The sequence below is a fragment of the Vulpes lagopus genome, chromosome 1, assembly GCF_018345385.1.
Source record: "Vulpes lagopus strain Blue_001 chromosome 1, ASM1834538v1, whole genome shotgun sequence".
NCBI classification, from domain to species: domain Eukaryota; kingdom Metazoa; phylum Chordata; class Mammalia; order Carnivora; family Canidae; genus Vulpes; species Vulpes lagopus.
In genome coordinates, this window is record NC_054824.1 from 119645302 (window position 1) to 119667427 (window position 22126).

Below are 22126 nucleotides of genomic sequence, written 5' to 3' on the forward strand. Positions count from 1 at the left end.
GGGAAAGGCAAGCCGGCGTACACCCTCAGCGCAGGCGCAGTGGGAGGCCTCGCGTGCGCGCCCCGCGGGTGGGAGCCTCGCAGGGGAGCGGCGGCGCCCCCCGGCGGCAGCCGCTGGCCCTTGCTCGGACGTCTCTTAGTAAAGCCACCCACGCTCCCGGCCCTGGTGGTTAGTCTTGGAAATGCGTCGCCGCTGGTCCCTGTGTGCGTTGCGGGCCCTGCTCTCTGCTTTCCTCCTTGTGTGCGGGAGCGCGGGAGTCGAGAAATTGTAGGATGTTCCACGCGACTTAGTCATGGCGGGTGTTCAGACAAAGCTTTGGTTCTTTGAAGCCTCTGAAGATAGAACACAGGTTTCTGTCACTAGGATTCGTGGTTCCCACACTCTTGAACACGCTTACTGTGCCATTTTTATTTGCAGAGCTGTGAGATTAGGTAAAACCCGTACTCGTGCTTTTGAGAATTTGAAGAGAGATGATCATACGCGGGCTCTCCCCCTTCCTGACTTGCTTTTGAGAAGCTAAGTACAACCGAAGGGTGCTCTCAGCTTATCAAGCCTGACGTCAAGCCTGGTTTTCTGACAACACATCTCCCACAAAACTTTTTTGAGCTGTTTGACCGTTTCGTCTGGAGTCTGTATTTTAGAAACCAAAACCAGAGGTATTGATGGGTGAGGCCATTTGCCCACATCACCATACGCTGTGTTACTTGGCAAAAACCTGCCTATGGCCCTTACCCCCACCCCCTGTTCCTGATAATATACACTTTAATGGCATATTCCAGATGACTCTAATGAGGGTAGGGAGAAACAACTAGGGATCCCTGGGTGGCGCCGCGGTTTGGCGCCTGCCTTTGGCCCAGGGCGCGATCCTGGAGACCCGGGATCGAATCCCGCGTCGGGCTCCCGGTGCATGGAGCCTGCTTCTCCCTCTGCCTGTGTCTCTGCCCCTCTCTCTCTCTCTCTCTGTGACTATCATGAATAAATAAATAAAATCTTTAAAGAGAGAGAGAAACAACTAAGGAGTAGACTGCCAACCTGATTAAAGTGGTTTATGTACCCGACTGTCTCACCTTGATTCGTCTTCACTTTTAGGTTGTCAGACAAGTGGTGGGATTTCCTTTCGTGGGTAAACCACTTTATTTTTAGTAACTCAAATTCTGTGCACACACACAGACCATATTTACAAGTTTCCATTCCCACAAAATAGGCCTCTGCTTCTGAGGAATCTAGTCCACTCTACTTGTTGAATTGGTCACAATCGGAAATATAGGAATCCTTATAAATGCCATGTCAAGCAAACACATATGTACCAATTTTTGATATATAAGTCATTTATATATTTTTTTATATAATTCATGTCTGCAATTTATTCAAGATTTGCTTTTCTAAAACCAAATATAGTCAGCTTCTACACATGCTGTGGAAGTATAAAATACTTTGCTTTTATAATACCACATTATAAGTATCAAAATTGCTAAGAGACTAGATCTTAATTGCTCTCACCACAAAAAGGAAATGATAATTATTTGACATGCTAGAGGTGTCAGCTAAGATGGTAATAATTGTGATCTATAAATATATCTAATCAACTCATTGTGTACCTTAAAGTTATGCAGTTTTTTATGTCCATTATGTCTCAATAAAAATGTCTAAAAAATAGTTTGCTTTTATGGGAAAAACAAACTTTCTTGAGAATTATTTATCATTTTAAAAGGTATCTCAGTTAAAAAAATAAAAAATAAAAGATATCTCAATTCTGATTCATTAATGTCAGAGGTCTCAATTTGTAGTTGTTTTAAAATTTTACTTGAGAGCACACAAGTGGGTGGGAGGGCAGAAAGAGAAGCAGACTCCCCACTGAGCAGGTAGCCTGATGCAGGGCTTGATCCCAGGACCCCCAGATCACGACTGGAGACAATGACGGGAACTTAACGAACCAACTGAGCCACCCAGGCATCCCTCAATTTGTAGTTTGATTAAATCTTCATTATTCTGTAATGTCATTTTTTTTTGAAAGATTGATTGATTGATTTTAGAGAGAAAGGAAGGGCAAAGAGAGAGGAAGGGAAAAGTAGACTCCCTGCTGAGCACAGAAGTGGGCTCTTGCAGGGCTGGATCCCATGACCCATGAGATCATGACCTCAGCCAAAATCAAGAGTCAGACGTCCAACTGACTGAGCCACCCAGGGGCACTTGTAATGTCATTTTTGACAAAATTTGTCTTGTTTTCTATCTATAGTTTTCATTTAGCGCAGTCTGTCTATGAACTTGGGAATTTGGTTCATTTGATTTGGTTATCTACTAAAAGAAATCATAATCAACTGAATAAATTATCTTGCTTGACTGAGCTTTCAAAGATTATACAAGCTCAAAGCAAACTGATCCCAGTAAAAAGAAGGACTTCCATTCCTGAGAGCTCCTGAGAAAGTTCTGGGGGAAAGCTCCAGTAGTTCACATTTTGCCAGGTACACATGCTGAAAACACATGTTTTGGCCAACATGTGGTAATGCAACTTGGTGCTCAACATTATGGTTTTGTAAATTGTAAAGATCTTTTTCTCAATCCTTACAAGAACTACAAGCCCTTACTTCTAACTTCTCTTGATAAATTCAAAGCTGTGAATGTAATTTAAACTTGTTTAAATTGTTTTCCTTTATTTTTTTAAGATTTTTTTTTTTTAAGATTCATTTATTTATTTATGAGAGAGAGAGGCAGAGGCACAGGCAGAGGGAGAAGCAGGCTCCATGCAGGAAGCCCAATACAGGACTCCATCCTGGCACTCCGGGATTAGGCCCTGAGCTAAAGGCAGACACTCAACCACTGAGCCACCTAGGCGTCCCAAATTGTTTTCCTTTCTAATTCCAAACTGCAGAATGTACTTTTCTGCCTTTGCTTGTTATGAGAATATCTACTTCTAATAGCTAATCATGAAGTGGTTGCATTGCCCCACGTCACATTTTAATTTCCTTGTTCCTTTTCTTTATTGTGACCAATCTTAAATGCCTATTATCTATAAAACCTCTAACTTTCAGACAATAGAATACTCTCACTTTTAGACTGATTCTTCTGCTAGCAGCAAATAAAGGCTTTTTTTGTTAGTCCACTCTTGTTGACTTTATTTCAACATTTGAAATAAACGTTTGAGAGAGTTACTATGAGAGAGTTAAAATTCTAAGACACTTCAATCTAGAAAATAAAAACAAAAGGTATAGCAGTTTGGTATAGATCAACTGATACTGACATTTCAATTTGCCATATTCTAGGACAGTAACTATTGACACACATAAGTAATAATTCTGGCCCCACATACTTGACAGGGAATGAGTATTAGCCAGATTAAAGAACTGAATTACTAAAGTCCAGAGAGGAGAGTGAGCTTGACCAGTTGTAGGAACTCAACTATTCCAATATTATTGAGGGGAAAAGGGATTAAAAAGTTGGCAGAGCCAAAGTAGTAAAGGCCTTAAGGATAACAGAGAGGAGTACCCTGAGCTTAGTACTAGGGATACTATAGTGGACAATACACACGGGGTCTCCTTCCTCGTGTAGCATACATTCTGATGGGGAAGATGATCAGTTATTTCACAAATATTTATTGAAGGCACATTGTATACAACTCACTATTCTAGATGCTGAGAATGTAGAAATTAACAGAACAGATATAAATCCCTGCGTTCAGAAATACATTTTTCAAATTGGTTAATAAATAAGTAAATTACAATTAAATGCAAAGAAGGAAACAAATATGGTAATAAACAAGGCAGCACTATCTAATCAAAATTTTTTGTGAAAAAAAAAAAATTTTTTTGTGATGATGCAGATGTTCTGTATCTACACAGTTCCACAGGGTAGCCATAGCTGCAGAGGGCTCTTGAGCACTAGAAATGTGAGTATTGTTATTTTTTTTTAAATGTGAATATTGCAACTGAGGAACTGAGTTGTACATTTTATTTATTTTTAATTAATGTTTTTTTACCCGTCTCCCACAGCCTTAATTTTAATCAAATTTTAGAGACAGAGAGAGAGCACACAAAAGAGCACATGCTGTGGGGGAAGGAAAAAGGAGGGAGAGAGAGAATTTGTTTGTTTGTTTGTTTGTTTTTAAGATGTTACTTATTTATTGATGAGAGACACACACAGAGAAGAGGCAGAGACACAGGCAGAGGGAGAAGCAGGCTCCATGCAGGGAGCCGGACATGGGAGTCAATGGGCCGAAGGTGGTGTTAAACCGGTGAGCCACCTGGGCTGCCCGAGAGAGAGTATCTTAAGCAGGCTCCATGACCAACACAGAGCCAAATGCAGGACTCCATCTCCCAACCCTAAGATCATGACCTGAGCCTAAATCGACAGTCGGATGCTTAGGCTACTGAGCCACTCAGGTGCCCCTTTAATCTTAATTTAAACAGGCATATTTAGGCATTGTTTCTAATACACAGGTTTATTAATATCATTATGGGTTGTTTGTTTGTTTGTTTGTTTGTTTGTTTTCTAACTCTCTCCTAAGACTGATTCTTCTCTTGGTTCTAAGGAAGTTCCCAATAAAACACCAGGGGTTACTATGTCTCCATTCACATTCTAAAGGAAAGAGTATTCCCTGCAAAGGGATGACTGGATCAGTTTATATCCCAATCCCACTGTGGACAAGTAACAGACTGTGAACATAAGGATAGAGTCAGCTTCCTCGGGACGACATGGATCATCAGATTATTAGGAAATGTTGGAAAGGGAGATGGATAGATATTGAGAAGATAGCACACAAATGAACATTACAATCCTACTACTCAAATTATGGTCCATAGACTTGGGGCATCTTCATCCACTAAAGACTTTTAGAAATAGAGAATTTCAGCCCCCACACCAACTGAATCAGAATTTTCATCCTAACGTTTCCTCAGGTGTGTGTCCTATGCACATTGAAGTTTGATGAGCGTTGCTTTACACATCCAAGAGTTCTGATAATCAGGGATGAAGTCCAGGCTGGAGATACAAAGTAAAGCCGTGTTTTTAGAGGCAATCAATCACCTAGGCTAAAGAAGAAAGTATCCACTAGAAGAATACACCTAGGGTAAACTTGAAGCACTCCAGCATGTAATGGCTCAATAGAGAATGAGGCAGCTGAGACCTAGAAAATATAACTACTGGCATAGGAGTAGAACGGTGAATTTGGCATCAAAGTCAGGAGTGTCTTGTGTTTCAAAAGGGTAGTGCTTGTGTTAAATGCTGCTGAAATGTTGAGGAAGATGAAAATAGAGGTTTATCTTGGCAGTTTTTGATGACCTTTAGAAAAGCAATTTCAGGACACTTGATGAGATGAGCACTGGGTATTATACCATATATTGGCAAATTGAATTTAAATATTAAAAACAAAAGATATTTCAATGGAGTTTGAAGAGTGAATTAGAGGTGATAAAACAAGTGCAGACAATTCATTCAAGAAGTTTTTAAATTTTTTTAATTTAAATTTAATTTACATATAATGTATTATTAGTTTCAGAGGTAGAGGTCAATGATTCATAAGTCTTATATAACACCTAGTGCTCATTACATCAGGTGCCCTCCTTAACATCCATCACCCCATTGCCCACTCTCTTCCCTCCAGCCACCCTGTTTGTTTCCTATGATTAAGAATCTCTTATTGTTTGTCTCCCTCTCTGCTTTTATCTTGTTTTATTTTTTCCTCTCTTCCCCATGATCCTGTTTTGTTTATTAAATTTCACATGTGAGATAATTGTCCTTCTCTGCTTGACTAATTTTGCTTAGCATAATACTCTCTAGTTCCATCCATCCACATTGTTGCAAAAAAATAAAAAAGATTTCATTTTTTGATATGGCTGAGTAGTATTCCATTGTATGTATACATACCACTTTTTCCTTACATACACATTCATCTGTGGATGGACATCTGGGTTCTTTCCATAGTTTGGCTGTTGTGGACCTTGCTGCAATAATCACTCAAGAGGTCTTTATGTGAAAGAACTCTAGCAGTAGCTACAGCTGCATCAGAGGAGAATTTTGTTTTGTTTTTAAGATGAATTTGTATGCTTATTTTATAAAATCCTGTGAAGAGGGAGAAATTAATGATCCAAGTTAGGAGATAACTGAAGGAGTGAAATTCTTTTTTTTTTTTTTTTAGATGTATTTGTTTATTCATAGAGATGCAGAGGTTGAGAGAGAGAGAGGCAAAGACACAGGCAAAGGGAGAAGCAGGTTCCATGCAGAGAGCCCGACATGGGACTCGATTCCGGGATTCCAGGATCACGCCCTGGGCTGCAGGCGGTGCTAAACCGCTGCGCCACCGGGGCTGCCCAGAAGGAGTGAAATTCTTGAGAAAAATGAAAGATCGGAGCCAGACTACAATGAAGAGGAACTTGCCTTGGAAAGGGGCAATGATACATCTACCCTTCTAACTGGAAGAAAGTTCTAAAAGGAGGGCTTCCCGGGATCCCTGGGTGGCGCAGTGGTTTAGCGCCTGCCTTTGGCCCAGGGAGCTATCCTGGAGACCCGGGATCAAATCCTGCGTCAGGCTCCCGGTGCATGGAGCCTGCTTCTCCCTCTGCCTGTGTCTCTGCCTCTCTCTCTCTCTCTCTGCGTGTGACTATCATAAATAAATAAAAAAGTAAAAAAAAAAAAAAAAAAAGGATGGCTTCCGGTCTTCTCAAAAGAGGAAATATTAGCAGAGAGTGATCTTAGGAAGACACTGTAAAAGGTTTCAGAGGGAGAGTATAGTACAGAGAAGGTATGAAATAGTTTGTGAGCTTATTAGAGACAAGAGCTCTCAACAATGTAGGTGCCATTCTGAGGTTTGTGACCAAATTTTTTCTTAAGATTTTATTTATTTAGGGAATCCCTGGGTAGCTCAGCGGTTTAGCGCCTGCCTTCGGCCCAGGGTGTGATCCTGGAGATCCGGGGATCGAGTCCCACATCGGGCTCCCTGCATGGAGCCTGCTTCTCCCTTTGCCTGTAGTCTCTGCCTCTGTGTGTGTGTGTGTGTGTGTGTGTGTGTTTCATAAATAAATAAAATCTTAAAAAAAAAAAAAGATTTTATTTATTTATTCATGAGAGATACACAGAGAGAGGCAGGGACACAGGCAGAGGGAGAAGCAGGCTCCCTGCAGGGGAGCCTCATGCAAGACTCAATCCCAGGACCCTGGGATCACGACCTGAGCCAAAGGCCGACACTCAACCACTGAGCCACCCAGGTGCCCCTGTGACTAGAATTTAAAGTAAAAATAATAAGCTAAACTGTGTGATTTTCTTCAGGTACATTCCCGGTGTTGGAGCTGAATTTGCATAATTTTTTGGGGTTTTGTCAGAACTACATTTCCTTCTCGAGTATATTTACTGCTCCCTAACACAGTACTCTGAGCCCGCGGCCCGCGGCCCGGCCCACTAATTGGATCTGAGCTCCTCAAATCCCCGCCCTTATTGGAATTTTCCTCCGGGACCGGCTCTCAACGCCTCCCGGAGCAGGCGCAAGGCACACCTCCAGCCGCCAGGGGCCGCCGTGAGGTTGGGCGCGGCCGGAAGGGAGTGCGGCTCCGGGGGCCTCGGCGCTTCCGCCTCGCGTTCTCAGCGTTCCTCGCGCCCTTTACGTCCGAGCCCGAGGAGTAGGCGTTTCCGGCCATTCATACTCCTAGTTTTTCGGGCCTGGGTAGTCCAGTTCTGTACATTAACGGGCTGAAAGAGCGACGGCGCCGCTAGGATGAAGCTCGTGAGGTGAGGGGGTAGCCCGGCGGGGTGGGGGCTGTGACGATTTGGGCGGCGAGCGGGAGGCCGCGCTGCCCCTTTGCGGGAGGCGCGAAAGCCGCGTGCGCGCGCGGCCTGCTAACGGCCTCGGGCGCCCGCCGCTCCCGCCGCTCCGGCCCCAGCTTGGCGGCGCCGCCGCGGGCGCTGCAGCCGGGGCTTCAGACTCGTTGGCGCGCGGCCCCCGCGTGTCTTCAGGCTAGTGGACGTGAAGGCCTGGCCATTTCTTCCCCCCTAACGTCTTAGAGGCCTGCAAGGCGGCGGCGCCAGGCTTAGAGGCTTCTATATGCGGTTGGTAGAAGACGTTCGTTTCATTAGAACTCGTACTCTAGTCTAGATGATTTTTCTGGCCGGTCTCAGCCCTCAGGACCAGCAAAGACGACTAATCATACGCTCCCGGAGAACGTGGGAGACCTAAGAAAAATTGTACGCGTTGCATTAAGTTAACGAGCTTTTATTATTTTTTTAAAGATTTATTTATTTATTCATTAGAGACACACGGAGAGAGGCAGAGGGAGAGGCAGGCTCCATGCAGGGAGCCCGACATGGGACTCGATCCTGGGTCCCGGGATCACGACCTGAGCCAAAGGCAGGTGCCCAGCCGCAGAGCCACCCAGACGTCCCGTTAACCAGCTTTTAGAATGTACTTAGAAGCTGCAGGGGTTCATCTGGAAATGATGAAACCCATTTCCGAAATGTTTTAGATCTGGATTGGACTTCTGATTTAATTAGGGTTTTTTGGGTTTTCTTTTCTTTCCTTTTCTTTTCTTTTCTTTTCTTTTCTTTTCTTTTCTTTTCTTTTCTTTTCTTTTCTTTTCTTTTCTTTTCTTTTCTTTTCTTTTCTTTTCTTTTTCTTCTCTCCTTACAGTTAAGATTACCCAACTCCCATTTCCCTTCAAAATAGGACTTTAGGGATCCCTGGGTGGCTCAGCGGTTTAGCGCCGCATTCGGCCCAGGGCGTGATCCTGGAGACCCGGGATCGAGTCCCACGTCGGGCTCCCGGCATGGAGCCTGCTTCTCCCTCTGCCTGTGTCTATGCCTTTCTCTCTCCCTGTGTCTCTCATGAATAAATAAATAAAATCTTTAAAATAAAAAAAGAAAAGAAAACGAAATAGGACTTTAATTCAGGAAGAATCTCCCAACGTCAGGCAGAGTCACTTTATGTATTTGTGGCTGATTGGCAGATGATCACTATTCTCTTACTTGTGTTTAAACTTCATTGGTTAGTTGAGCCTATTGGTTTATGATCTGAGTAATTCATTCTAAACTATCTGCAGATAAGCTTTTGGTGTTTTTTCTTGAGGCAGGGGAGCCTGGAACATAGAGGAGATTTCTGATTAAATTAGTTATAAATGTAGCTAGTTTTTTGTCTGAATCAAGATTAGTCTATTGCGATCAATCAATTACTGGGCACCTATTACACTAGGCACAGGCAGTGGATTTTGTTTTTTTAAGGTGTTCTTTAGGGATCCCTGGGTGGCGCAGCGGTTTGGCGCCTGCCTTTGGCCCAGGGCGCGATCCTGGAGACCCGGGATCGAGTCCCACGTCGGGCTCCCGGTGCATGGAGCCTGCTTCTCCCTCCGCCTGTGTCTCTGCCTCTCTCTCTCTCTCTCTCTATGACTATCATAAATAAATAAATAAATAATTTTTTAAAAAAAATAAGGTGTTCTTTGAACTATTTTGCGAAGACAGACAAATAGACAATTTCTAGTGTGATTGAAATAACGTATAAAACCCTCAGTATGTATTCGGAGTTCTTAAGGAAGTCATTTAAGGTTAATTTTTAGTCGAACCGTAACTTTGGAGAAAAACACCCCAGAATTTAAAGTATATTTTCACAATTTCTCAATCCCTACCTATTTGAATCTACTTACAGTTTTGTGTCACACTCTTTGGAATCCGTTTATCTCATTTAAAGATACTGCATGTTGTGACACAATTTTCCTGAAAATTTTAAAGGTTGTACTGAACCCTATTCTTTGTTTAGACTGTAGAAATAAAATTTTTTCTTACTGGTGAATATGTTTTGTTCCAAGAAAATGAGTATTTGTCTAACTGCTTTGCATTTTTGGTTGACTTATTTCTGTACAGTGGTTGATGGCACTATCATCCTTACTGTCACTCTAACCAAAAACCTGGGAGTTTACTTTGACATCTTTCTTAATAATCTCATAAAATTGCCAGGTTTTCACAGTTTTTACCTACTTCATAGAAGTATCTCTCATTATCCAATTTTCTTTTAAAAAAAAAAAAGATTTTGTTTATTTATTCTTGAGAGACACAGAGAGGCAGAGACACAGGCAGAGGGAGAAACAGGCTCCATGCAGAGAGCCTGATGCCAGACTCGATCCCTGTTCTCCAGGATCACGCCCCAGGCTGAAGGCAGGCACTAAACCGTGGAGCCACCCAGGGATCCCCAACATTATCCAGTTTTCTTTGGTTTTTGAATTCAGTTAGTGTGGATTTGGATCCTGAAGGATACTATGCAAACGGTATGTTTTTGGGTACTATGAAGGATATTATCTGGATATTTAAGTTTCAGTAAGAACGAATTCAAAGTGAAGGATTCATCGGAAAGAATTCAAATCTGTTTGATTTCTGAGCTGGGATAACTCTCTTCTGCCAAGATACCTCATTCATTCCAGTGGCACCACTGAGTCATTAAGCTTTCTTTTGTTTCCACCCAAGGTTTTTAATTTTACTTCTTGAGGTGACTATCTCATGCAATGAAATACAATGTACATTTGCCAGTTTTGAAAAATTTACACATTTGTATAACCCAAACCCGTGTTGAGATATGAAATATGGAACATTACCAAAACCTCAAGCCCTTCCCAGTCAGTCTCTGTTCTCATACCCCCAGTGCAATCAATTTCTTCTATCGTAGTTTAGTTTTGCTTGCAGTAGAATTTCATATAATGTAGAATCATGCAGTATGCATTTTTTTGTGTAAAATTTCTTTTATGCGGCATATTTTTGAGATTCATCCACATTGTGGCTTGTATCAGTAATGTGTTTCATTTTATTAGCAAATAGTAATGTGTTGTATGCCTAAAAGTTACATATTTTCAGGGCAGCCTGGCTGGCTCATTAGGTAGAGCAGGTAAGTTTGAGCACTGCATTGAGTGTAGAGGTTGCTTAAAAATAAACTCTTTAAAAAAAATAAACTCTTTAAAAAGTTAAAAGTTACACATTTTCTTTAAAACTGCCTTATGGGCAGCCCTGGTGGCGCAGCAGTTTAGCGCCACCTTCAGCCCAGTGCCTAATCCTGGAGACCGGGGATTGAGTCCCAGGTCAGGCTCCCTGCATGGAACCTGCTTCTCTCTCTCTCTCCCTCTCTCTCCTCTCTTTCTCTCTCATAAATAAATAAATAAAATCTTTAAAAAAGCAAAAGAAAACCATTTATTCTAGGGCAGCCCCAGGTGGCTCAGCGGTTTAGCACCACTTTCTACTCAGGGCATGATCCTGGAGACCCGGAATGGAGTCCCACATCTCCCACATCGGGCTCCCTGCATGGAGCCTGCTTCTTCTCCCTGTGTCTCTGCCTCTCTCCCTCTCTCTCCCTCTCTCTCATAAATAAATAAATAAAATCTTTCCAAAAAACCCTGCCTTGAACATTCTTGTGCAAGCCTTTTTTATTTTGGGAGGTATATACTTAGGAGTGGAACTGCTAAATAATAGCATGGATAGATAAAACATTTAGTTTCATAAGAAAATGCCAGGGGCACCTGGGTGGCTCAATCAGTTAACTCTTTTTTTAATTCTTTTTTGAAGATTTTATTTATTCACAAGAGACACATAGTGAGAGGCAGAGACCTAGGCAGAGGGAAAAGCAGGCTCCCTGTGGGGAAGCCTGATGTGGGACTGGATCCCGGGACCCGGGGATCCTGACCTGAGCCAAAGGCAGATGCTCAACTGCTGAGCCACCCAGGTGGCCCTCAATTAGTTAACTCTTTGATTTTGGCTCAGGTCATGATCTCAGGGTTGTGAAATCAAGCCCCAAGTCAGGGCTCACCCTGGGCATTCAGCCTGCTTAAGATTCTCTCTCTCATGCTGTCCCTCAGCAGGGACAAAAAAAAAAAAAAAGCTAGACCATTTTCCAAAATAGTTGTATACCACTTCCACTCCCAACAACAGTATATTAGAATTCCCACTGTTCCACACCTTACCAGCATTTATTTGTCGTCAGTTTAATTTTAGCCATTTCGGTGTAGTTGTGTTTTGTTATGGTTTTCATTTGCATTTTTCAATGACTAATGAAGTTGAACACTTTCACCTTCTTATTGCCATTCGTGTATCTTTGTGAAGTGTTTGGTTTTGATTGTGTTGTTTTATTATTGAGTTGTTGAAGTTCTTTATATATTCTGTATACTAGTCCTTTGTCAGGTATAATTTCTCCCAGTTTGACTTCTTTGTTCATTTCCTTAAGAATGTCTTTTGGTGAGCAGAAGCTTATTCTGAGGAAGTTTTAATTTATCAGCTTTTCCTTTTATGATTATTCTGTGTACTGTCAAATTTTCATCTACCCTCAAACCATGAAGTTATTCTCCTATGTTTTCCTCATAAAGCTTTATGATTTTAACTTTTATGTTTAGGCCTGTGATCTCTCTTGAATTAAGCTTGGTAAGTGTTGTGAATTAGTGGTCCAGGTTCTTTTTTTTTTTTTCAGGTTCATTTTTTCTAAATAGATTTCTAGTTCTTCCATATTTTTAGGGAGTATAAACCCCTGTTACCATAGATTTCATCATTTGTTGAAAAGGCTTTCTTTTGCCTATTGGAGTGCTTTGACAGTCTCTTTGGTACTGTAGAAATTGTAGAAAACTAACTACATAAATGTGGATTCATTTCTGGACTCTGTTCTGTTTCATTGATCTATTGTTCCCATGTCTTGATAACTGTAACTTTAACCTGTGTACTGCTCTAGCCACCTAATTTGTCTTCCACTGTGAGTATGACCCTGGCACTCCACTTCATTGATAGAAACCCTTTAGTAGCTTTTTTTTTTTTTTAAGATTTTATTTATTTATTCATGAGAGACACACAGAGACAGAGACACAGGCAGAGGGAGAAGCAGGCTCCATGCAGGGAGCCCGATGTGGGACTCAATCCCAGGACCCCAGGATCACAACCTGAGCTGAGCCAAAGGCAGAGGCTCAACCACTGAGCCACCCAGGCGTCCCTAGTCATACTTCTTTTTGGTCCTCATTGTCAGGCACAGGGACTACCACATAATGATAAATATTTGTCAAAGAAACATCCTTGGACTTGATGAATTTTAATTCCTTCAGAAACCATTTTGCTTACCTTAGTTTTCCTTTTTACTTTCATATGGTAGATTGATTACTAAAATGTCTTATCTTTACTTTAATCCTATTTCCACAAATGATTTTAGTTTCTATAAAAGTTAAGTATTGGGCGCCTGGGTGCTCAGTCAGTTAAGCGTCCAACTCTGGATTTTGGCTCAGATCATGATCTCAGGGTCCTGGGATCAGCCCCACATGGGATTGCCCGTTCTGCAGGAAGTCTACTTTCTATTTGTCTCCCTTTGCCTCCCCCCTCCTGTGAACACTTTCTTGTGCACTCGTGTTCTCTTTCTCTCTCTCTCCTTCCTGCCTCCCCTCCTTTCTCCCTCTCTTCCCCCCTCTGGAATAAATCTTTAAGAAAAGTTAAACTTTATTACTAAGGGAGACAATTAAAAGATTTTTTTTAATTAAGTAAACTCTATGCCCAATGTGGGGCTCAAACTCATGACCTAGGTATAAAGAATTGCATGCTCTACCTATTGAGTCAGGCAGGTGCTCCAAAATAGAAAATTTTTAAAAACCAAATCTTGACAATGGAAAGAAACTGTTAGATGAAATTTCTAGGCTAATATAGCTTTGTGATTATTAAACTTAGAGCTTAAAGAATTCTTGTCCAATGAAATAACACATTAACAGTTTATTGAGAGACTATTTTCTTGACAACAAATATGAAAAGGATTTGATACATGGATATTTAAACAAGGACAGGTTAACTTTTTTTTAAGATCTATTTATTTATTCATGAGACACACAGAGAGGCAGAGACATAGGCAGAGGGAGAAGCAGACTCCCTGTGGGGAGCCTGATGTGGGACTCCATCCCAGGACCACAGGATCATGACCTGATCTTTGGCAGACACTCAGCCACTAAGATACCCAGGCATCCCAGGGCAGAGTAACTTTTTAAAATCTGAGACTTGATAAGTCCCAAACCAAGTGTCCCCTCTTTTTGATGACTGTCTCTGCCACTAAAAAAGTGGTATTTTAAGATTTCTTCACTGTTAATCAGTGAAGCATTTCAGCCAGCTGTCAGTGCCTGTGACCACCCAGGATTAGATATAAAGATCTTGGGCAGCCCTGGTGGCTCAGCGATTTAGTGCCTGCATTCAGCTTAGGATGTGGCCCTGGAGACCTGGGATCGAGTCCCACATCGGGCTCCCTGCATGGAGCCTGCTTCTCCCTCTGCCTGTGTTTCTGTCTCGCTCTCACTCTCGCTCTCTCTGTGTCTCTAATAAATAAATAAAGTCTTAAAAAGAAAAAAAGATATAAAGATCTTGATCCTTAACCCTTAGCAGTAGTCTAATGGGGTAGTGAAATAGGTGATTCTACATGTACCATTCAGTGTGATGCTATAATAGGGTATACAATGTATTATAAAGTAGAAATTTGTACTCTAAATTAGAAATTTTTAATTTATTATTAATTATAGTTTAGAAACCATGAACTACATTGTTGTATCATATTGCAGGATTACTTCATTTTCCTGGATGTGATTGTGGTATTATGATTATGTAGGAGTGTGTCCTCATTAGAAAATGAATAAGTACAGATTATATAGTGAAAGTATAAGTTGTGTGGGGACACTCCCACATAAATGGTAACATTTAATAATTTGCGAACATTTCCATTTTTCTTTTTCTGAAATATTTCATAATAATAGGTATGGGAGAACAAAGACTAGGTGGAGTGGGGTATGAATGGGTTATTCAGTAAACATTGAGGCAACTAGCTGTCTAATTGGAAAAAATAAAGGCAGAGTTCTACCTCATGCTGCACAGAAAAGAGATGAATTCCAAGTGGATTAAAACTCTAAACAGAAAAACTAGAAGAGAGGCACCTGGGTGGCTTAGTCAGTTAAGCATCTAACTGTTGGTTTCCACTCTAGCCATGATCTCTTGTTCCCATGTATGGGATGTAGTGGGATCAAGCCCTGTGCTGGGCTCCACACACAATGCAGAGTCTGCTTGAGGTTCTCTTCCTCTCCCTCTACCCCATCCCCTGCACATGTACATTCTCTCTCTCAAAATAAATAAAATCTTGAAAAAAGGTAACTAGAAGGAAAGCGGCTATTTACAGTCTTGGAGTGGGAAACCTCTCCTTAAACAGATTAATCCAGGAGAAGTATTCACAAATTTAACAATCTAGGGACACCTGAGTGGCTCAGTGGTTAAGCATCTGCCTTTGGCTCAGGCCTGATCCTGGGGTTCTGGTCCCGCTTCTCCCTCTGCCTATGTCTCTGCCTCTCTCTCTCTCTGTCTCTCATGAATAAATAAAATCTTAAAAAAAAAAAAAAACACACTAAAAATGAAAACCACAAATTTGAATGGCTATGGCCAAACTGGTAGAAAATGAAAAAAAAATTTTTTTTTGACCTAATTGAAAATGCGGGGAAAAAAAGGAAAAAGAAAATGTGTGAATATTGTGAATAGGTAGTTCAGAAAAGAAATACAAATTTCCCATGTTTGTGAAAAGGTGTTAAGTCTTACGAGTGAAAGGGAAAAACAAATTCTTTTTTTTCTCTGTAGAATTGACAAAAAATGTTGGTAGCAATTAGTGTTGCTAAGGATTTGTATAAATGGATTCGTGATAAACATATGTATTTCTTTTTCTTTTTAAATATTTATTTGACAAAGAAAGAACAAGCAATGGAGGAGGGAGAAGCAGACTCCCCACTGAGCACACAGGGCTCAATCCCAGGACTCTGGGATCATGACCTGAGCCCAAGGCAGATACTTAGCCAACCAATTGAGCCACCCACAGTAAAATACACAGTATTTTAAAATGTTTTTAATATAAGCTGCTGAATGAGAATTACAGGGTATAGAAGTCAATTAAGTTATGTCCCAATTTGCATAAAAACATTTATGTATATGCTTATTAGTGCATATAAAACAGTCTAGAAGAATCTCCCCATGTACATGAAGAGGAATTAGAAAGGGAGACTTCTCCTTTGTATACATATAGGAAATGTGTAATTTTTTATGACCAGTAATAATTTTTTTTTTCACTTTAGTGAGAATTGACATAGAGCTCTATATAAGTTTAAGGTGTACAGCATAGTGATTTGGCTTATGTATATTGTAAAATGATTACCACAGTAAGTTTAGTTAACATACATCATCTAGTATGGACACTAAAAAAAGAGAAAGGAAAAAAATGGGTTTTTTTCTGTGATGAGAACTTTTAGGATCTACTCTCTCAGCAACTTTCAGATGTACCGTACAATAGAGTTAATAATTGTAGTCATCATGGTGTATGTCACATTCCTAATACTAATTTACCTCATAACTGGAAGTTTGTACCTTTTGACCACTTTCATATAATTTCTTGGTTTCAATTTTGTGGTTTATAATGACTTTAGGATCTGTTATGCATAGATTGGAGGTTAAGCTGTATGATGGTTTAAGAGAATCAGAATGTCTAGTTGGCAGTTTCTGTTATTATGCTCCTTCATAAATACTGAGGATATAATTCAAGGAAGGCTGAAATTGTTATGCAGATTAGTAATAGGAATATTTATTTTTAAAAAAATTTTTATTTATTTATGATAGTCACACAGAGAGAGAGAGAGAGGCAGAGACATAGGCAGAGGGAGAAGCAGGCTCCATTCACCGGGAGCCTGACGTGGGATTTGATCCCGGGTCTCCAGGATCGCGCCCTGGGCCAAAGGCAGGCGCCAAACCGCTGCGCCACCCAGGGATCCCTAGTAATAGGAATAGATACAGATCCATCGATAGTAGATTTTGAACATTCTAGAAATTTAACCCTTTGACTTAAAAAAGACTGTAAAATGTTAAAAGTGAACACTTATTATATTCTAACTGTTTTTACAGATTTTTGATGAAATTGAGTCACGAAACTGTAACCATTGAATTAAAGAATGGAACACAGGTTCATGGAACAATCACAGGTATGGACATTAGACAGCTTTATTTATTTATTTTTTTTAATTTTTTATTTATTTATGATAGTCACAGAGAGAGAGAGAGAGGCAGAGACACAGGCGGAGGGAGAAGCAGGCTCCATGCACCGGGAGCCTGATGTGGGATTCGATCCCGGGTCTCCAGGATCGCGCCCTGGGCCAAAGGCAGGCGCCAAACCGCTGCGCCACCCAGGGATCCCTAGACAGCTTTATAACACTTCTTTTTCCCCACCTCTTCCACCTTTAAGGCCAGAATTCTTTTTTGATTACTTAACATTATTGTAGTAGACATCTTTTTCTTTTTGCCTTCTTATGCCTTACCTTAAGCACTTGTGCTAAGACCAAGCTGAATTCCTCAGGTTATCTTATGTGACCTCTGTTTTCCTGTTGTTGGTTTTTTTTCCCCCCAGGCCTTTTGTGCTTTTGCTTGTGTGTGTTCCTCTTCCTCTGGAAGATGTTGCATCTTCCAAAGTCTACTTTCTTTTTTTCTTTTTTTTCCTTTTTTTTTTAGAATCTTGTGTTCCCTGTTAAGTTGCAAAGTCTTATAAATAAATCTTAAATAAATAAATAAATAAATCTTAAAAAATAAAAAATAAAACAAGACTTACAGCTTGGTGACATGGGGTATAAGGAAGTTATGGAGATAGTGAGAATACCCGGAGATGAGAATACCTGGGCACAGTAGGAATGAGTCAGGTATCACTCAGGGTTCCTCCGTGGCTTGCTGCATTCACATCTGTAAGCATACCTAATCATGCAAAACATTAATGTACTAGAGATAATCTCTGAAGAAAGGATTTTTGGTTTATATTGACATTATTCACCCATTAACCAGTTGTACTAAATTGTGTCCTAGAGTCTTAAAGAATAGGCAGTGTCCTAGAGTGTAGCAGAATGGGCAGTATTCTTTTGTATTGTGTTATTTACTGTGGCTTGATAGATTTACTGGTTGCCTTCTTTATCATGCTAATAAGCTCTCTCTTTTTTCCCCTGTAGGTGTAGATGTCAGCATGAATACACATCTTAAAGCTGTGAAAATGACTTTGAAGAATAGAGAACCAGTACAGCTGGAAACACTGAGTATTCGAGGAAATAACATTCGATATTTCATTCTACCAGACAGCTTACCTCTGGATACACTACTTGTGGATGTTGAACCAAAGGTGAAATCTAAGAAAAGGGAAGCTGGTAAGTTTGAAGGATTATAAACATTATTTTTTAAAGATTTTATTTATTTATTCATGAGAGACACACAGATAGAGGCAGAAACACACTCAAGATTTTTCAGGTTTTTATATTCCAGTTAGTAAATATACAATGTTATATTAGTTTCAGGTGTACAACATAGTGATTCAACAGTTCGATATGTGGCGAATGTACTCCTTAACCCCCATCACCTATTTCACCCATCTCCCCATCCCCCTCCTCTCTAGTAACCATCAGTTTGTTCTCTTACATAGTTAAGAGTTTGTTTCTTGATTGACTGATCTTTCTCTTTCCCAAATTTGCTCTCTTTGATCTTTATGTTGTAGGCTTGACTTGAATATCTTGTACTTTGACCATTTATTTACATAATAGAATCCTAGGAAGAGAAGTTCTGGGAGGGGAGGCTGGACCCATAAGCTTGAGTCTCATTGTAGGGTGGTTCAGAAGTGAGTTAGCCTCTTCACTGAGGAGACCCAAAATTTCAGGATCCAGAGTCATTTCTGAAGCTTTGCACTCCCCACCCCTCCCACAAAAAGATTCTGCTCATCTATTGTAGGAGATAATGCCTAGCAGCCAGCATTATAGGAGTAGAGCAGGAGAAAGGGCTGGGTGTTTTGTAGACAGTCACTTAATACATTGATTTTGAGACTTTTATGCCCTCTTTCCACTAAGAAATATACTTTGCATCATGGCCCATTCATGCATATAACCAAAACAAAAATCTCAGGAAGAATTAGTCTTAATACGTGCAAATGTCTATATGTTTTCTATGCTCTTTTAGTTCAGAAAAAAAATTTAGGTTGCAACCCATAGCCTGAAAAATGCTAAATTCATTCTCCTCAGTTCTGTGACTCTTGCTGCTATCCGCTTTGCAGATATTTTCAAATCTGAAGACTGAAGTGTTTTTAGGTTTAGTTTACCTTTTCTTGCCTACCTACCTGTCAGGGAAATTAATAGCTTTGCAAGGTGGGGAAGAGAGGACTGACCATTCTTTTGCTCCACATGATTGTCAACCATTTTGTTCATTTTTAGCCTCCTGCCTCATCTCACCCTTGGCTCCTAAGGTCTTCAGTCTTCTTAGAGTTATTCTTCCTTTATTAAACATTTACAGTTATTAGTCTTCTTTCTGACTTAAAAAATTGTTGAAATTTTTCAACCACTCTCTCCTCTTTCTTTCTTTCTTTCTTTCTTTCTTTCTTTCTTTCTTTCTTTCTTTCTTTCTTTCTTTTCTTTTCTTTTCTTTTCTTTTCTTTTCTTTTCTTTTCTTTTCTTTTCTTTCTCTTTTCTTTCTCTTTTCTTTCTCTTTTCTTCTTTTTCTTTTTTTCAATTCATGAGAGACACAGGGGATCCCTGGGTGGCTCAGCAGTTTAGCGCCTGCCTCTGGCCCAGGCCGTGATCGTGGAGTCCCGGAATGGAGTCTCTCCCTCCCTCTCTCTCTTTCTGTCTCTCATGAATAAATAAATAAAATCTTAAAAAAAAATTCATGAGAGACACAGAGAGAGAGGCAGAGACATAGGCAGAGGGAGAAGCAGGCTTCCATGCAGGGAGCCCGATGTGGGACTCAATCCTGGGACCCTGGGACCACGCCCCGAGCCAAAGGCAGACACTCAACTGCTGAGCCACCCAGGCGTCCTTCTTTCTTTTTCTTTATGGATTATTTACCATTTTTACTCCTTTTCTGTCATGAGTAGTATTTCAGAAGGAATTAGAGATCAATGCTGTTAAGCTTCCTTGTTTAAACAGAAGTCCTAGACTTTGTTTCTTTGTATGGCTAGTTGGCAACAATGGGTGGAAGTTTAGAATGTGAGTGGCTTGAGCTTCACTTCAGGATTTTTTTTTTTTTTTAATACTCCTAGCTCTCCAAAGACTGAAGTAAGTTCATTTGAGAAATGAGTTTTCTGTCACTGTAATACTCAAGTACAGTTAGGAGACCAGCTGACAGGGGATGTTGCTATAAGATTAAAGTACTTGGTTATGACTGGATCAAATAACTTTAAGCGTCAAAGAGTCATAAGATTGTTGGATGTAATGTATTTTAAACTTTCTTAGCTTTGAATTAACTTTTTTGGACTATTCAGTAACAAAAAAATCTAGCACATGATGTTCATGTTCTGTTCTATTGATATGATATCTCTTCATATTGTGTAAGGTTCAGATCATCTGGATTTTATTTTGTGCTGAATTTGAGACATAAAAAGAAAGATAATTTAAAACTTGATGAATTTCTCAGTAAATCAAATGGAGCAAAAATATCTTTGTAAGACAGCAGTTTTTGGTTCTGCTTGATAATGTGTTGGGAGGGATGACTGAGGTCACATTTGAGAGAAGCTGGGTTAAAGTTTTCTTTCCTGTAGATGCTGTTTATGGTGGCCCAGGTAACAATTAGTGTAGAAGAGAATTGACCTTGTTTTTTCTCTTTTCTTAGTTGCAGGAAGAGGCCGAGGCCGGGGAAGAGGAAGAGGACGCGGTCGGGGTAGAGGAAGAGGGGGTCCTAGGCGATAATGGCTCTCAAGATTACTATTTCAAAGTGATACATGATTGGGGATATTTTTTGTACAGGTTTTGTTTGTTTATGTCAGTTTTTAATAAACATAATTGTAGGACAGAGTTGTGTGTTGACTCTCAAATTTTAGTAGTTCATAAGCATTCATGATACTACATAGTAAGAGTTAAGTGTTACTACGGCAAACCCAGAATAATTCCATGCTTAGACCAGGATTTTAATTTTTGAATTAAAAATTTTTTATGTATGTATGTAGAATATATACCTATTTACTTCCCATGCACTGAATATGCATTTTATTGTTTTACTTTGATTCCATTCTTTGGAACCTACCCATGAGTGAAATAAGTAGGGTTTGGTTTTGTTTTGTTTTTGGTATTTCAGAAACTAATGTCCCATGGATTGGGGTGTAAAATTGATTCCCTTTTCCTAAGTTTTACTTTATGGAGACTTGCATATTTAGTAAAAGGTGATAGTCCTCTTCCATTTCAGGAGTCTTAGACTTTGTTGTCCTTGTTAATGGAATTTGTTTTTTTGTTTTTTTTGTTTTTTTTTTTATGATAGTCACAGAGAGAGAGAGAGAGAGAGGCAGAGACACAGGCAGAGGGAGAAGCAGGCTCCATGCACCGGGAGCCCGATGTGGGATTCGATCCCGGGTCTCCAGGATCGTGCCCTGGGCCAAAGGCACGCGACGCGCCGAACCGCTGCGCCACCCAGGGATCCCTTTTTTTTTTTTTTTTTTTAATTTATGATGGAATTTTTTTTTTTAAGGTTCTCAATATAGTTTTATATTCTTGAATTGAAATTGCAGATAACATTCATTAGATTATCAGTTGTGAGCAGTGTCAAAACCTGATAATGTGAAATATACCTGTCAGTGGTTCCTTTATCAAGTACTTTCACAAGAAATCCTTTAAGAACAAAAAGAAAAAGACCTACTTTGACAGCAAAATTGGATTTTTTTCCAGTTGTTAGTAAGGATTTTTGTTAATTATTGGAATTGCTTAAGCTTAGGGAAAGATAACCTCTCAGGATATGCAGTTCCTTGCAGAGCTTATACCATTTATTTATATGCTAAGGAGAAAACCTGAGGATTGGGGGAAGTAAATCTGTACTTAGATTTAATCCTGCACATAGGCTTTTTGTTTTTTAAATGTGAAGGAAATTTTGTGCAAAGATTATCTAGAAAGGTTTTAATCTACCATGATTATGTTGGGTTATGCAAGATGGCTTAGTATTTTGAAATATATTAATACAGGCATTAGTCAAAATTCACATGATCTGCTCTAACAGGTGTCAGAATAATACTTAATAACATACAGCATTTGTTTCTGAAAACCTAAACCAAAAGATACTACCTTAACATGAAGAAACTCTATTTTAAATCGATAGACATTTTCCAAAGACATTTCAATGAAAACAGCAACAGAAAAGAATGTCTAATATTGGTCTT

At 40.0% G+C, this 22126-nt stretch overlaps 1 protein-coding gene across 1 annotated transcript; it reads left to right on the top strand.

Annotated features, from left to right (window-relative positions):
* Window positions 1-7555: 7555 nt before the first annotated feature.
* Window positions 7556-20775, top strand: SNRPD1 (small nuclear ribonucleoprotein D1 polypeptide). The gene is made up of 4 exons (XM_041755330.1): window positions 7556-7713; window positions 16876-16952; window positions 17961-18152; window positions 20596-20775. Exons 1-4 carry the CDS (start codon window positions 7700-7702, stop codon window positions 20670-20672), a joined length of 360 nt encoding a protein of 119 aa, XP_041611264.1. The 5' UTR covers window positions 7556-7699; the 3' UTR covers window positions 20673-20775.
* The last annotated feature ends 1351 nt before the right edge of the window (window positions 20776-22126 follow it).